This window comes from Hibiscus syriacus, unplaced genomic scaffold (genome assembly GCF_006381635.1).
Source record: "Hibiscus syriacus cultivar Baekdansim isolate YM2019G1 unplaced genomic scaffold, ASM638163v2 tig00112503_pilon, whole genome shotgun sequence".
NCBI lineage: Eukaryota > Viridiplantae > Streptophyta > Magnoliopsida > Malvales > Malvaceae > Hibiscus > Hibiscus syriacus.
Window position 1 is genome coordinate 610,927 of NW_024063349.1, and position 17,849 is coordinate 628,775.

The 17,849-nt window shown below is 34.8% G+C and overlaps 2 protein-coding genes across 2 annotated transcripts; both read right to left on the bottom strand.

The window, feature by feature from the left end:
• Positions 1-10,238: 10,238 nt before the first annotated feature.
• On the bottom strand, positions 10,239-11,650 carry LOC120180956 (cell wall protein IFF6-like). Its single transcript, XM_039186223.1, has 2 exons — positions 11,387-11,650; positions 10,239-11,182 (listed from the first exon to the last, which is right to left on the bottom strand). Exons 1-2 carry the CDS (start codon positions 11,616-11,618, stop codon positions 10,239-10,241), a joined length of 1,176 nt encoding a protein of 391 aa, XP_039042154.1. The 5' UTR covers positions 11,619-11,650.
• Positions 11,651-14,027: 2,377 nt separating this feature from the next.
• LOC120180824 (aquaporin PIP2-2-like) lies at positions 14,028-15,154 on the bottom strand. The gene is made up of 3 exons (XM_039186114.1): positions 14,772-15,154; positions 14,378-14,673; positions 14,028-14,295 (listed from the first exon to the last, which is right to left on the bottom strand). Exons 1-3 carry the CDS (start codon positions 15,070-15,072, stop codon positions 14,035-14,037), a joined length of 858 nt encoding a protein of 285 aa, XP_039042045.1. The 5' UTR covers positions 15,073-15,154; the 3' UTR covers positions 14,028-14,034.
• Between the last annotated feature and the right edge of the window lie 2,695 nt (positions 15,155-17,849).

Below are 17,849 nucleotides of genomic sequence, written 5' to 3' on the forward strand. Positions count from 1 at the left end.
GATGACGCCATTGCCTTTCCATTACCAGATGTCGCCGCCTTCACCTGGTTTTATGACCCCGCCGCCACCACCTTCACAGATGACCCATCCTGGAGGCTATTATAGGTTTATGTTTATAGATTCGACTTGGGGTTCATATACTACATATTTGGCGGGTTCAGCCTCATCACCCATGGCCGCAGCACAGACACCTCCTGTACAATTTTCACACTCAACGATGTCTGGGTTTTCCCAGTTTTCCAGTTTTTGCAGGCCGGTGGGATAGTCAGTCATACACCTCCAGGGTCCTTATTCTATGGAGGTGCTTCATCGTCATCAGCTCCTTATCAACCTAATGTATCTGCTCAGGACGACGACGACGACGAAGACGGTGATGATGATGACAGCGAGGAGTCAGAACCCGTGATACAAAGAAATCCTCCTCGAGACCAACAGCCACCGCCCTGCGGAACACATTCACGTCGCAGGCATCGGTAGATTTTTTTTATTATATTTGTATTTACTTTATTTTGTTAAATTGTAATTTTTTATTATTTCTCATTTAATGCTTACTTTATTTTGTTAAATTTGTTGGACTTTTTTTAATGTATTTCATTTAATTTTGTTTATTACCATTTAATATCAGTTATTGTAATTTGGTTATCATTTAATACTTATTGTAAGTTTGTTGTATTTAAAATTATATTCAAATACCAATTTGGTTATCATTAACTTGAAGTAAATGCAAATTAAAGTACAAGAATTATTATTTGATAAACAAATACATTATTTCCTCATCAATTGTTACTTGATGACAACAGAAGTGGACATGTTTTTCTCGTGTGTCCTGGGTTTCTACAATGCCCACATCTTCTGTCTTGTCTAGATCTTTCTCGAATATCCATATCGCAATGAATTCGATTGGATTTTGGACGACCACGCTCCCTCAATAAACTCGGATTTGGTACAATCAGAAGACAATCTTGAACCTCATCAGGGTCTTTGTCATTACCTATGGGGGGAAACTCAAATTCATATACCTTAAAAACTTCAGATAGTAGGTATACGGGATCCACAAAATGGTTATAGTATTGACGTATGTGCGAGCAAGTTGCTATCACATGAGAGCATAGATACTTCAGAGCTTGAAAAAACCCGCAGTCGCACGTTCTGTCCCTTAGATTTACTCTTAACGACACAGCTTCAATCTCTTGAAGAGGTCGCGGCAACTTTGTGACACGAAACATTTCATGCCTTCTAGAGAAGCTTGTTACAGACATTCCATTTGATGCAATAATTTTTTTCTGTAGATCTGCAACTAATCTAGGGTGATAATATGTAGTTTTTACCAAAGCCGCTACAGATAAGTGACGTGCACCCTTTAAGGTTGAATTGATTGCCTCAGCCAAGTTGGTCGTCATGTGTCCATATCGATATCCACCATCATATGCGTTCGTCTACATTTCTTTATCGATGAGGCTGATGTAATCGTATCCTTCCTCGTTCTTCGCCCGCAAATCTTGAAGCATTGATTCAAACGTTCGAGGAAGTAGTTCGTAACCTGATCAAAAAATGTATAACTTACTACCTTGTTTTCTTTGCAAAATTAAAATGATAAAAAAATGTATAACTTACTAACTTCCTTTCACTTACCCATGTGCATAATTAATTGACACTCATCATTCTTCTTGTACCTTCCATGATAGTTCGCAACAATGTGTCGGAGACAATACCTATGTTGGACAAAGGGTGGTTGCCACATTGGACCCAAAGACTCCATTGCTTTTTTGATCTCAGCTCCTCGATCTGAAATGACACATATGTTTTCCCTCGTGATAACATGTGCACGTAAATTTCGGAGGAAAAAAGCCCAAGAATATGTATCTTCTCCTTCGACAAAAGCAAAAGCAACTTGAAGAATGTTGCGATTGACATCTTGGACAACTGCCAATAATAAAACTTGCTTGTATTTTCTATACAAGAAAGTCCCGTCGATCTGGACCACAGGCTTGCAGTATTTGGCAGCATTAATGCACTGTGGGTAACTCCAAAAAACCCGATAGAATTGGCTTCGATTGCGAAGAACTCGATCATTATGGTATGGATAGGAGGTTTTGAAGTCCACAATTATTCCAGGATTCAATGTCCGCACCAGCCTAAACCAACCTGGAAGTTCGTTGTAAGATGCATCCCATTCGCCATGAAGTTTGACAATGGCATTTTGTTTTGCCAACCAAGCTTTTTTATAGGAGACAGTGCACCCATACTACGATTGTATAGCTGAAATCAACACTGCAACAGCTATATGAGAGCTTGCTTTTACCATGGGCATGATGGCTTGGCATATCATTTCAGAGTCAAAGTTGGGATGATCTTAGTTGCCCCTCCAGCACAACATGTGTGAGGACCGTTGTATACTGTTAGTTCCCATATATTGTTTTTCCTCTTCATTTTCGATACGTGAACCATCCAATTGCATCCGTTTTCGCGTTGGGCACAATAATATACATATTTTTCGGTCGTCGATCGGTTGACTCTGGACTGAACAGAATTACGTATATTGTAATTTTTGATAGCCATCATCGCTTCTTCTTTGCTTGAAAAATCCATGTCTAAAGATAACTCACCATTATTTATTGATGAGTAATATCCATAGTCACCGAGATGAGGCATATCCACAAATTCTGGCCCGTACATTGCATCATAATCAGCTTCATACATGTGTGCAAGAGGGTCAGTTTGTGTCACATTTCCTGGAACTTCATCTACATCATCATCATCGGAGTTGAATTGCGATAATTCTGGGTGAATGAATAGTCCAGTCTCAGCACCATCCGTACCAGGCTCACGAAGCGGTTCTTCTGGTAGAGATGATGGTTCCTCTATGCGCTCCACATTTAGGTCGAAGAACCTACTACTTGCATGTCTTCCCCTTGAACTAGAAGGCATATCGACATTGAGATCAAAAAAGCTCGTAGTCAAATGCCTCCCCCTGGAGCTTGAAGCCATCGTGTCAAATGGAAACTGCACATATTGTTGCGTCGATGACATCTTCATATTAAGGTCAAAGAAATTTGCAGATGAATGTCTTCCCCTTGAACTGGACGCGGTGTTGCCATACGGATTGTTCGTGGACCCACCTCGGTACATATCGTAAGAAGTTGCGGATGAATTTCTCCCCATTATGGCATTAAAATCATTACACATTACTGTAGTTGGGCTGTCAACTTGATCAACTTGTTCAGCCAGCCCATAGTGGGAGCTTAATGATTGACCTCGAACAGCACGAACTTGAACAAAATGTCCATACATCTCAATAGCGGCGTCTGAATAATTACTTTGAGCTTCAACCATCATTTGAACATCATCATTGTTAAAAAAGTTTGAACGCTGTATAAGTTAATGACAACAATGATGTTCGAAATCTATACTGCAACGACGACATTCTTCTGCTACTTCCAACATGAATCTTCCTCGAAATATTTGTTATCAGATCCTCAAGAGTTATGTTTCTCTTGAATAATATTTTAACACGCTCATTTGATACGAAAACAACGCCGGTTTCATCTTCTCGAATTTCACCATCATAATAAACAATAGCTGAAAGTCGCGTCATTCTTTGAGTTTAAAAGTGCGGCAATATTATATCTGCAAAAAAAAACTGAAACAAACCTGATTAAATAAATTATATATGAACGAAAATATAACACAATAAATTTTTTACACATCAAAGTAAATAATTTAAATAATATAATATTATATTATTACATGCACCGTAAAACTATTTCGACGTATTCTCCCGCTTTTCAATTTTACAAACATAAAAATTAATTGAAAATAATTAGTATAATATTTTTTCAAATAATGATAATAAACAATAAGTATAATTAAAAAATTATAACAAAATTACCTTATAACGAAAAATCGCACGAACTTCTAAATCAAATATGAGAAGATTGCCTGAATTATTACTCGTTGATGGAATTGTTATATTAATTTATAAGTTGAGAGGAGAGATGCGAGGAGATGTGAGAAACTTAACCGGCAGAGGAGGGTATTTATAACCATATAAGGCGCGGTACCTGCACCGAGATATATGTAATTATTCATAAAATATATAGCACGGACCAGGGACCGCGTTAAATATAATTCTGGTATAGCGCGACCGTGTTATACCCCTATGTGGCGTATAGCGCGGCCCCTGATCCGCGCTATACCCCTACGTGGCGTATAGAGCGGATCAGGGGGCGTTATACACACGTGTAACCCATGTCAGCGTATAGCGCGGTACAGGGGGCGAGCTATACCCCACGTGGCGCCAAATCAGCATATAGCGCGGGGAAGGGGGTGCACTTTACTGCTACGGGTGTTAGATCGGGAAATATAATCTGACCGGTGTTAGATCGGTAAATTTACCGATCACCGGTGATTTTTCGAGAAAAAACACCCTGTTTTGAACTTAAAGTATCATTAGAACCTTTTACAATTTCCCAACAATCAACGGTACCAGATCCATGATCAGAATAATAAGCCCCTCTGATTCCAAAAACATGACTCTTTCCAGAAGCTATGTGAGAATAAGCTGTGGTTTTATAATTTGAAAGAACAAGATCAGTACTTGATGCTATCAAGCTCCAACAAAAAGCTTGAGAAGTATTAGCTAATATGCCACAATGAAAACCTTCTCCGTCTGATAGAGCCATCATTGGAGAAACCGGAGAAACAGAGTTCAATGATGATAGTAAAGTTAAAGCAGACGAATCAGCAGTGGTAGTAGTAGAAGAAGAAGAAGAAGAAGAAGAAGAAGAAAAAGTTTCATTTCTCCGTCTGATAGAGCCACCATTGGAGAAGAAGAAGAAGAAGAAGAAGAAGAAGTTTTCTTTCTCCGCTTGATAGAGCCACCATTGGAGGAACCGAAGAGTTCAATGATGATAGTAAAGTTAAAGCAGAAGAAGAAGAAGAAGAAGAAGAAGAAGAAGAAGACAAAGAAGAAGAAGAAGAAGAAGAAGAAGAAGAAGAAAGAAGAAGAAGAAGAGGAAGAAGAAGACGAAGAAGAAGACGAAGAAGGAAGAAGAAGGCAAAGAAGAAGAAGAAGAAGAAGAAGAAAAGAAGAAGAAGAAGAAGAAGAAGAAGAAGAAGAAGAAGAAGAAGACGAAGAAGAAGACGAAGAAGAAGAAGAAGAAGAAGAAGAAGAAGAAGAAGAAGAAGAAGAAGAAGAAGAAGAAGAAAGAAGAAGAAGAAGAAGAGAAGACGAAGAAGAAAGAAGAAGAAGAAGAAGACGAAGAAAGAAGAAAGAAGAAGAAGTTGTTGTTTTTGTTCAAACATATAACTTTCGGTTTCCTACTGGCATCAATGGCACAAAAGAACCCATCGTCGCCGAATGCGACGGAGATGGGACCCATTGATCCGAACCCATACGCGAAAATGGCTGAAATGAGGAGGAGAATGAGGAGGAACATGGTGGTTCAGAGGATTTGCATGACGGCGGGTCTTTGCTGCTATTGTTGTTGTTATGGTCTTCATCTTCATTTTTTTCTCCTTGTTTGTTGACATGGGATTGAAGTGGAAATACAAAATAGAAAAAGGAAGAGATAGAAATAGTTGATGAGGTTGGTTACAAATGACGATGAAGCAATAAAGGGTTCGCCATATTTTCTCTGTTTTGTTTGTATTCCATTTTCACTGAAGTCTCCATATTTACCTGTTGGTTAAAGCTCCAGTTTCACCTACCAACAGTTGTAATCATGAAATCAACTTCTCATCAAATTACTATCTCAAGTAAATCCCATTGTTCATTCAAACATATTTTGGTTTCCTCAATTAGACAGCCTCATATGTGTGGAACTTCAACTGTCCAAGTTAAGTCTTACACACGACAGGAACAGAGTAATCTGACAACAAAGTTATGCTTAGAATTGAATGCAGTATCAAGTTGATTGCAGAGTGATGGAGGGGAGTGTTTCAAATTCTCAAAATAAACAAAAGAACCAATAAAAAAACAATAATTCATTGTCAATTTGTGAAGTAGCTGCCGAAACCCTTTAACCTAGAGATTTTAAACACCCTGATCTCATCACATGTTGGCTCAGTCAGCTTGTCTAGCCTTTTCTTTTGCAACTAAACGTCTCTGTGTAGAGTCAACCTGAATCTTACTTTTTGGGATAAACTACACCAACGGTCACTAAAGTTTAAGTTTCTCATTTCATCACTAAAATTACGAAACAGTCACTAACATTATTGTTTTCTAATCTACCATTAACATCCTGTGTAACAGAAGACTAATGTAAAAGTTAGAGAGCTGAATCGACGCCCTTTGAAACCTTTAAAAAAATTAAAAAACACATAAGTGAAGAAGGGAAGATGAGAAGATTTAAGCTGAGTTGAAAAGAAGAAAAACTTATGTAGAATTTGTGTTTTTTAAAGGGTCAAAAGTGCCAAATCAGCTCTCTAATTTTCACATGCTAATTGGTTAATAGTAGAGTGATTGTTTTATTTGTAACTTTTAAAACTTTAATGGTAAAAAAGAAACTTACTCAAACTTTAGTGACCATTGATATAATTTATCCTTTTTTTGGCAGTCAAAACTACCATGGCTGAATAAATTGGGCGAATGGGGCCAACAAAATCTTCCAAAGATCCAATTCAAATGGTGTGTACATTGTATATAGTGTATAAAATATAAATGTAAGTCCTATCTAGTCTCCCCCGCCCACCATCCCCAAGGTCAGTTATTTGCATGGGATCCATCTTATTCTTTTTGTATTTATCCTTCTCAAATCAAATGCTATTGTTAGAATCCAATGTTATGAAAACGTGAAACCCTAGTGAATAGCTTAATTACAAGATAGAAAGCTTGATTTCCAAGAAGATATTAGGGTTGATGAATGGTCAGTGACTGAACCAGAATCAGGGCCGGTCCAATACATGTGCCACATGGGCGATGGCCCAGGGTAACATGTTTGAGGGGCAGTTTTCTAGGGTTTAATTTCTATGTTACACGGTTTTACTCGCCTAAACCAATTGATTTTTAGTTTGTTTGATCGCCAAAAAGGCTTAAAATCGATCAAATTGTAAGCTATTTATCTTTTTTTGCTTTTTGAACAAATCGATGACAGAGTGTAGTTTGTTTTTGTCATTGTTTGTCTATTGGGAGAGGAAGAGGCAAGGTAATGAAAATTTGATTTTCCCCCCTCAATTTTTATTACTAGTATGGAAACGGTTTCTTTTTATTGATATTCTACTGCGTTTTCATGGGTTATGTTTCTATTCCTCTGTTTCTAGATATGAGGCTGTACAACTTTGCTAAATAGTTTCGATTTTTTTCCTGTTTTGTTCTTATTTACTTAAACGGAAATCTGGGATTTCCATTGTTTCTGTTTCGAGATTGGAGGAAGAGAGAGTGAACTTTCCAGATACACTGATTGGAGTTAAGCTTTGAACTTCCAAATGATAGATCCATTTGAATTTTGAAATGAATAGTGTAAATGAAATATAAACTTAAACTCATTGCAGATTAGTATGGTTGTTTTGCTTCAACTATGGATTGCCACTACCCTCCATCGTGCATTGAGAATATATACATTAATTATATGCTATACCTCTTTTGAAATACTGAATAAGACATTCAGAATGAGAGAATCACTAGTTACTTAGAAATTAAATTGAGCTTGTTTAATAGATGTATGGAATTGGTGGAAGGGAAGAATAGAGTTAAAAGTGATGTCATTTTATTTTATGTTGTTGTTCTGTGTTCTAAGTAGAAGGGAGAATTTTCTCATTGCATGTGATATTTGCTTCTTCTAGTTTAGAGTCCAGCATATAACTTTACATATTTATATCGACTTTCTTTCAAATTGGAAGCTAGAGTTTTCAATTGTCCAAATGTAAGAAGGAAATCATATGTGGCAAACTTAGTTTGATGAAAAAAATAGTGGCTAAATATTTTCGTTCAATACATTTTTTAGAGTTATTCCTTCTAATTATTTTGATTTCATAATTAATTTTCCAGATAAGTTGATTGTGAGAAAGAACAAGTCAATAACATAAACTTCGGTCACCGGTCAGGTTGTATCTTTCCTTGCTAATATATATATTTTATTGTTTACTTGCTACTATATTTATTTTATTGATTACTTTTAAATATGTTACCTCGAAAACAACCATCTGGTGCCCAAAATAGAAAACGAAAAAAACAAGAACAAGAAATGGCTAATTCTTTACATGGGTCTTTAGATAGATTTATTGTTAGACAGGTTAAACCTTCTAGTAATCCGATTGGAAATTCCAATGATTCACCTAATGATTCGATTGATAATTCTAAAGATTGTGAGAATAATGAATTTGTTGATATAGATAAATCAAGTGATTTTAATATTTTTGATCCTAGAGTGTGAGATGACTTAGATTCAAAAATGAAAGATTTACTTATAGAAAAAGGGCCTAATAGAGAAATTGAACCTAATACAAATTTTCCAAAACCTAATGCAATTTTAAGCAGCGAAAGTCAATTTTTACAAAGTCTTGATTATCGTAAAATAATAGAGGTTTTTGCTTCAAAAAATGCATGAAGATATTGTTTTATGTGATATTTGTAGCCTTGTAGGTTTTGGTTTGTATTAGTATTGATATTGTTTGACTATAATTTCTATTACATTTTTGTTTTAAAAAATTATTTATGTTTTGTCTATTATACGGTACAAGTAAGTATATGGGCATAAAATTATTATCTCGCTCAGGGCATTAAAACACATTGGACCGGCCTTGGCCAGAATATTAGTTTAAGGAGATAAAATGTAATTAATCATAGGAAATGAAGAAATAAAATCAAAATTAACTAAAATTAATAGAGTTCTAATTTAATATTTACCCTTATATTCTTTATAATTATAAAAAATAGGGGACAGTTGCTCCTCTGACGAAGCATAGTTTGTCCATGTATATATATATATATATATATATATATATATATATATATATATATATATATATATGCAGGATGAGGGTGGTAGATCCATGGTCCAGGACAACTAATGGACCCAGATAGTCTGGGGGAGAACTCTGAGCAGTGCATGTGGACAGTCGTGGAAGAAGATTTTGCTTGGAACTCCCCCGGGATTTTGTTTGCTTCTTTAAAATATATATATATATATATATATATATATATATATGTATGCATGTATATGTATATATGTATGTATGTATGTATGTCTGTATGTATGTATATTATTTATAAGATAAAGTACATAAATGGTTCCTGATTATAGGACAATGTTTTGATGAGTCCTAAGACTATTAAAAGTTATAAAATGATCCCTCAATTATAGGATATTGCTATGTTGAGTGCCCTGATTATTAAAAGTTACAAAATGGTCACCCTATTATTCATATATTTCAAACTCATCATTTCTTGTTAAAAATCGATGGTCATTTGAGCTTATCATTAACCTATTGACCGGGATATTTCTTATCAAGATCTAAATGGATAACAATTTTTTAACGTTTGTTATGCCGAGACACTTAAAATGGTAACGTTTGTAACATTACATATTTACATTGACCGAAAAAAGTTGAAGTATCTAAATGGGAAGAGGTATAATTATGTATTTTTATATTAAGCCTATATTATTTAAAAATATAAAATAGTGGTATATATATATTAGTTTTTTTTTACATAAGGATAAATATAACCAAACTTATATGTGGGTAAATGTTTAAACCAATATGTATTAATCTATGGTTTCTTTTGTAGTAAAAAAATAATTATAAATTTTAATATGTTTTAATCTCTTCTTATATGTTAAAAGATACAATACTCTTCATATATAAAGCTCACGAACTGTGTTTATAATATGTGTCAATTTTCTCTTCTATTTTTATAAATTAATTTTTCTCTAATGTTTTAATTAGAATTTAACATTTTTATTATTATAATATTTAAATAATTAAAATAGTTAGATATATTTTACTTATTTTGAAAATTTTAAACAATTAATTTTATGAAATTAAACTATATTTATTCAAAGTATAATCAAAATCAGTAAAATCACTAAAGACAATGCAATTATACTTGTATATATGGGGACAAATCACCAAACTACAAGTCTTGAAGAAATCCGCGTGGAAGCCTTCTTCTCCAACTTCATCATACTAGAAGCTGCATATTTCATTGATCGATCCTTCATGTTCTATGCACTCCAAATTCATTATATAGTATAGCAATACAATAGACATAAATGTAAATTGATATAGCTTCACAAAGTTCAAACCCCTTCTTTCTTGCCCAAGCACTGATATTGATATTGTGCTCTAACATTGTCTTTCTTCCTCTTCTGGTACACGAAAGCTCCCACCCCGATAACACAAGCACCAACCAGGACACCAGCCACTGCTCCATTCGCTCTGTTCCAAGAATCCTCCTCTTCTTGGGAAGGTTCGACAGGCTCATCTTCAGCCCTGTAGTTGAAGGGCAAGATTGTATGCTGATTACTTGTTGGTGGAGCTGAATCGTAAGTGTCGTCGTTCGAAGGAGTTGATTGGATGGTGGGGTCTAATTCGGGGTACGAAACTGCCTCCGGCGGTGCAGGAACGACATTGTTGGGTTGGGAGTTGTAGTCATTAAGTTGAGGTACATTTTCGGGATTTTCGGATACCGTGTTAGGAGGAGGAGATTGATTTTCTTGAGTGAAACTTCCGTCATCTGAGGTTTCGAAAGCCGGGGTGTCGATGTATGCGGGGGGAAAAGGAGAAGGAGATGAAGGAACCAATGTATTCTCTTGAGAAACATTGTTTCCTTCCTCTTTGGTTTCAACAGTTGGAGGAAGAGATGTGTTTTCTTGGACAAGATCTTCATTGCTACTCTCTTTGGTTTCAGCAGCTGGAGGATCAGCATTCGAAAGAGGGATTGATGTATTCTCTTGGGAGATACCATCCATGTCTCTGGTGTCGAGGACTGAATTATCATCGATCGAAGGAGAAGGAGAAGTAAGGCTATTGTTATCACCGTTGGTTTCAACAGTTGGAGGAAGAGAGGTGTTTTCTTGGACGGTAACTCCAATGCCCCTCTCTTTGGTTTCAGCGGCTGGAGGATCGGCATTCGATACAGAGACCGATGTATTCTCTCCAGAGAGACTATCCATATCTCCGGTGTCGACGACCGAATTATCAACAACAGAAGAAGAAGGAGAAGTAGGGCTATTGTTATCACCTTTGGTTTCAACAGTTGGAATAAGAGAGGGGTTTTCTTGGGCAATAACTCCAACGCCACTCCCTTTGGCTTCAGCAGCTGGAGGATTAGCATTCGATCGAGAGACCGATGTATTCTCTCTCAAGAGACTATCCATATCTCCGGTGTCGAGGACCGAATTATCAACAATAGAAGGAGAAGGAGAAGCGGGGACATTGTTATCACCTTTGGTTTGAATAGTAGGATCAGCATTGACAGATGGTGAAGATGCAAGCTGTTGGTCTAAGAAATTTTGTTCACCTTTGGTTTGAAGATCAGTTGGCTCAGTAGATTTGTTTTCAGATTCTGATGCTGGTGGAGCATATTTCTCAGTTGAATCTGTAGAAATACTATAGTTTACTAACAATGAGAGCACTATAAACAAAGAGAAACATACTTTGAAGGCTTGTTTAAGCATGGTTGGGATCTTAGAAATTGTATAATTCTTGAGGATTTAATGTCCCAAGTTGTAGAACACATTGCCTTATATAAACTTTTGTCCAGGTACAAGTTCGTTTGATGCTGAAGCCTTTTGAATGAATAGATTATCATCATGAAAAGATTGCCATTAATAATTCCTCAATATCAGGGTTTAATGCATTGGCATTAATGAGGGCTAATAACATTAATGCCTGTCTTGTTACAAGAAATTTCCCGAGAGAGAAAGGTGGCATGAGAGAAATGAGGAAAGCTCGACCTTAAAACATGGAAAAATATGAAATCTTGACATGTAACAGCACCTGTAAGTAGAGATACAATCAGGATGAAATTTTCTAAGAATTACGGGTTAGAACAATTATGTCCGTAAAGTGAACATGCGTTATCAATAGATTAAAAAAAATTAATCTAGAATAATAAAAATTTAAAGAATTATTATTTTTCATTTGATTTTGATAACACAAAAAATGTATTGAATATGGGTAAATAACTAAAAAAATTAAATTAGATAATATGAATTTTAAAATTCTAAACCTTCATCATAGTTTTATAATTTTATATTTGTCAATGTCATCATGTGGTTGTTCGAATGCATTGAATCTTTGAAGAGCTTGTTACGTAATTGAAGTCATCATCGGTCATTTTGAGATAAGTATGACTGAATACTTATAAATCTGATATACATTTTCATTATAATCATAGTTCGATTTGAGAGTCGATTAAATGTTAGGAAGGTTTAAACACACTCATCATGCGCATAAGTTGGTACCTTAAAGAAATTGTGTTGTATTTAAAAAGAGGCTACAAAGACACGATTACTTTAAGAAGAGTTAAGGATGATATAAAACAATTTATAAATATATTGCGAGTTAAATTAGTTTTATTTTATTTTTTTCAGTCACTCATTTTTCTTTTTTTTTTTTATCTTTGTTGGTCAACGGTGACATCAGTCTTGATGTTGGTTACCGACTATTAATATTTTTTAATATTCTTTTATTTTTTATATCATATTTTTCTTTTGTTTTTTACCTTTTATTTGTGAATTATATCATATTTTTTAATAGGGACAAAATTGTGGTCGCTAAGTGGTGGAGCCAGTTAGATTTTATGGATTTTGGTTGATTTTTTGAGGATTTTAGGCAACGAGAGAGAGACGTGGAGAGACTGATTGAGTAGCACAAGATTCTCGAATAAGAGATGCTGACCAGATACATGGTTAGATTCAGGTTCACACACAGGTTTAGGTTGTTTCGGGTTGTAGGTATGGTCTGAGTTTTTCTAGCTTTTGCTTTGTTGGGTCTAAGCCTTGAGCTCAGACAAAATTGGGTGTCGACAGTTATCCTTCTTTACCTATTGCTGAGAAATATAGATAGGGAAGAGACCAATAAGCATCAAATTCTGTCTGATCACATTCTATTCTAAAAACTTGCAATGATAAATTTGTTTCTTCATATTCGAGGACATCACTATAATTTGGGGACCAATTCGTAAGGAAGATGAAATTCTTACATTTGCATAGTAATTATATCATTTCCTCTTGATTGGTGAGTCATTAGCTTAGGTGCCCTTTGATAGAATTTAGCTTAATTTCCTAATTAAAATATTGTAGAAAATATGTGCAAAATGGGGCAAACCCCACGATTTACATGGAGGAAAGATAAAGCACAAAATGAAACCTTCTTCCTCCTAGCTCTCACCATTGCCACCCATTTAAAAGCTCCCTAAGAAATTTCATGACCATAATTGTGTGAAATTTAGTTAGTAAGTGAAAATCATAACACAAATTCATAAAACATTCATCTTAAGATTGTCATTGATTAGTTTTATTTCATAGTTCAAATTACAATCCATTGGAATATCATCTCAACTTTTAACCAAGAGTAAGATCAATCTTTAAACCTCGTTATGTTAGGGTTATTTGTTATTTATAATTAATATTTTATTTAAAATAAGTAACAGAAACTTAAAAATTAAATTACTACCAATCAAAACCATCTTGGTAAATGAATTATCATTATTTTTTAAAATTTTAAATTTAAGACCCAAAAATTACTTATGAGTGTTTAAAGTTACTTAGAATAATTATATCTATGTGTATTATCAATAAATTAAAGAATTAAATAAATATTATTTTATAATCATTTCAAATTAATAAAAAATTATAAAACAGAGTACTTTGATTTTATAAAATTTTCAAGCATAATTTAGTACACCAATACAAAAGAAAACACAAATAAAAAAGGAAAAAACATTCAGAAAAGCACTACATCTTCCATTATAATTTACAAATTCAACAGCCTGAAGCCTCTTCGCCGCATTGATAAAACTTAATTCAACCCCCCATGGCCACTCTTTTCTTCTATTATGAACTTGTGGCTGCAGAATCATAGCTTAAATTACATGGCTGAGCTGCTCCTGAAGGATCCAAGAGCTTTAACAGCACCTGCCCTAAGGATAAACTGGTAATAGATTGCAGCAATGGCAGCACCAATGAATGGACCAACCCAGAAAATCCAGTGGTCATCCCAAGGCTTGTCCTGGTTGAAGATAACAGCTGCTCCAAAACTACGAGCAGGATTGATTCCGGTGCCGGTGATCGGAATAGTTGCCAAGTGAACCATGAACACAGCAAATCCAATGGGAAGGGGTGCCAACACCTTGAATCAAAATAATAAGCAACTGAGAACAAATGACATACTAAGAAGTTAGGAAAATTTTTGAAGAAATTTGCAGACATACAGGAACATGAGAGTCTCTGGCACTCCTCTTGGGATCAGTTGCAGAGAAAACAGTGTAGACAAGAACAAAGGTGCCGATGATTTCAGCTCCCAAACCAGTTCCGGTGGTGTATCCATCGGCAAGGCTGTTGGCTCCTCCTCCATACTGATGGTAATATGATTTTTGGAATGCCTTCACTAGACCACATCCACAAATGGCACCCAAGCATTGAGCCGTCATGTAAAGTATGGCTCGAACCAATGACACTTTCCGAGCCAAGAAAAGCCCGAATGTCACTGCTGGGTTAATGTGTCCTCCTGCATACATATAATTGACCTAAAACTGTTAGAAACATAGAAAAAAACACACCCTTTTTCATCAAACACATGATGATGTGAAGAGTTTTGAAATTTACCAGAGATACCAGCGGTGCAGTAAACAAGGATAAAGATCATGCCACCAAAAGCCCAAGCGATGCCGAGAATGCCAACGCCGCCACAATCGTCACCGCCCTTGGTGGTGTCGACCTGGCTCTTGTATCCGATCACCGTCAAGACGGTGATGTACAAAAACAAGAGCGTGGCTATGAACTCGGCTATCACGGCTCTATAGAATGACCACTTTGTTAACTCCTCGGCGTCCACCAATGGAGCCGGAGGAGGATCATGGTAGTCCTTGGCTTGGACCTCACCACCAACCTCAATGTCCTTTCCCATTACTTTCTTAGGAAATTCAAATGACAAAGATGATTGGAAATTGAAAGAGATGAGAAGAAATTTTATTTGCTTGTGATGGGAAGTATGGAGAAGTGGAGAAGATGTGTGTATATATACTGGGTGAGTGTGTTAATTTAACATATCACTGTGCCGCCCATATTCCTAAAGATATGGTTTATTATATTGTCCGATACCCCACCATGAGACACCACTGTTTGTTCATGGACTTTGATTCTTCATCTCCCTCGTTGTTTATAGTTTAATGTTTTATTTAAGGATAAACAAAAGATCTCTTTAATTTATTTTAATTTTAATTTTTTTAGAGTATTATGATTCTTAACGTTTTATTTTAAGATACAAATATTTTTATTTTAGAGTGTAAATCATTTATTGACTAATGATTACTATCTATAAAGTGAGTTTTTTAAAAAAATCAAATGTTCAGAATTAAAATGTTAAAAAATCTGAGTCAAATTAATTATTTATACAAACATTAAAGATATTTTTAACATTATTCTTTTGTAATATTTACAAAGATAGATCAATGGGTTGATTGGGTGATTGTTTCTTTTAAATATATTAAATTTTATATAATTTAATTTTTTTTATATATTTTATTAATAATATATTTTTACTTTTTAAAATTTTATAGATTTGTTTTCTACCATAAAGTTATATATCTATCTCTGAATATTTATACAATGATGGGTAAAAATCTTTTATCCTAATTTTCCCTTTTTATTAGTTAATAATAATTAAATCATTTGGATAATGTATTTTTTTAATGAGATTGCTTATTAAAATAAATAAATAAATAAATATGGTTCATTAATTAAGTAATTACGAAGAGCGCGGTGCATCTTCCACTATTACACTCACTGTCTGCGTGGCTCCCAATCCGAAAACTTTTATCTTTCACAAATACCAAAATAAAATGTAAAAAATGCAGGACCGTCTGATCTTACAAAAGCAGGAAGAAAGAAAGCCAGTTTCAGCTAATCAGAGCCGTACTTGATAAGTGGTTTATAAGACACCACGTGTCTTGAATATGATGGATAGCTGGAATCACATGGAAAATGGTGCGTGGGATGACTAAAATGAATATACCGGCTAACCACTGTTGAATTCAGCGACACCGACCATTTTTAACACGGACCTACTCACCACCGCCGTTGATAGGTCCAACAACTCTTCTCCTGCCACGTTGAATTTCGGTCCCACAGCGGCCAATTTATTGGTTATATTTGTTTTATATTCTTTTTAAAATGTTAACCGACGTGCAACCAACCCAATGTGTAATTATTACTAAAATTTCATCAAATTCACTTTGTAATTAAAAATATATATTATAATTAAAATAAGAAAATAAATTATATTTATCTACAAATTTTTAATTTATTACACTACTTTTAAAATTAAGTTGGTGTATTGAATTAAACGCCATTTGTTTTTAGTTTTTACGTAAAAACTCAAAGGTTTTTTTTAAGGATTAAGCGACTTAAATAGTTAAGAGATTTGTTATTACTCCTTGAGATGTTGAGTAACACCCTCACACCGATACAGGTGATCCGATCCGATATGAGGTGTCACATTAGTGTCACCAGAGCGTCACAGGCTGAAAATATGGAAAATTTAAAATTTTTGTTAATCCATTTAAAACTATAAAATAATTCATAGATAAAATATAAGTTCATAAAATTATTTGTTTATTAATAATAAAATTCAACAATATCCAGTAATAAAACAAGTTTCAGACTCGTAAACAAAAATATAATACAACATGCATGTCCCCTAATTACATACACCGTACTCTGCAAGCAACACCAGTGGAACTTCTTTACTGATGTCGGTAAAAGCACATGATCAAAGTCTTTAACCTGAAATGGTAAGTAATAGAGTGAACTTTGGAAAGCTCAGAAATATAGAACTATCAAATGAATGCAATAGGTCATCAGGTATATGGTAAAACATAAATTTTTGTTAACGATATATTCATCATCATATTCTAGCGACGAGCTCAGATTTCCTTAATTATTTCTTCAGGTAACCATCAGGAAATCAAAATCTAAAGGGAATATTTAGAGACAGATTCAGGAGATTGAGATAAGGAGTCTAGTGTGTTACAACAAAACCATAGAAAATGTACAGATCTTTTAAAACATCAACAGTTTAAAACATATTTTTATGACCACAATACTACCCTCCAACAGAACATCGATATGCAGTTTCCCAGAACTATATACATAAGGACTTACCCTAGGCCATTGGGCGTAGGTGCAAACATAAGGGAATATCATGGGGCTTGAGAGACTACCCAATAGAGTACCTTAGGGCCTAAGAGCCTACCCAAGGAAGTATATTGGGGCCTCATAGCCTACCCAAGGAAATGCCTTGGGGCCTCAGTGCCTACCCAATGTCACCTTAGGTTCGTAAGGAATTTCCAGCTTGATCAGAGCTGAACCTTCATACTCCAGAATCCTACCCAGATAATATCCCAATAATTAGTTCATACAGTAAATAGTAGATTCTATGATCCATAAATCATGAACGATTATATTTTCCAGTGAAAACATATAACTAAAGAACACATATCATGTATCCATAATTCATAAATAGTAAATCAATACATCAGTAAATCAGAATATTGAACAGTTAAAAGATTCAGTAAATTAGTAACTTCGGTAAATCATATTTTAAAACAGATAAAATAATCATATAGCATATAAGGAACACACTAGAGGATCCAATTATTTTCTGGAGGTACTTAGCAATTATCA

Excerpts from the sequence above, each read along its gene's own strand:
- LOC120180956 (XM_039186223.1), bottom strand. The coding sequence starts at position 11,618 with ATGCTTAAACAAGCCTTCAAAGTATGTTTCTCTTTGTTTATAGTGCTC. Across the intron at positions 11,183-11,386 it reads TCCTACTATTCAAACCAAAG|GTGATAACAATAGCCCTACT; the intron begins GTGATAACAATG and ends TTGAAACCAAAG.
- LOC120180824 (XM_039186114.1), bottom strand. The coding sequence starts at position 15,072 with ATGGGAAAGGACATTGAGGTTGGTGGTGAGGTCCAAGCCAAGGACTAC. Across the intron at positions 14,674-14,771 it reads CTGCACCGCTGGTATCTCTG|GAGGACACATTAACCCAGCA; the intron begins GTAAATTTCAAA and ends ATATGTATGCAG. Across the intron at positions 14,296-14,377 it reads CCAGAGACTCTCATGTTCCT|GTGTTGGCACCCCTTCCCAT; the intron begins GTATGTCTGCAA and ends TTTTGATTCAAG.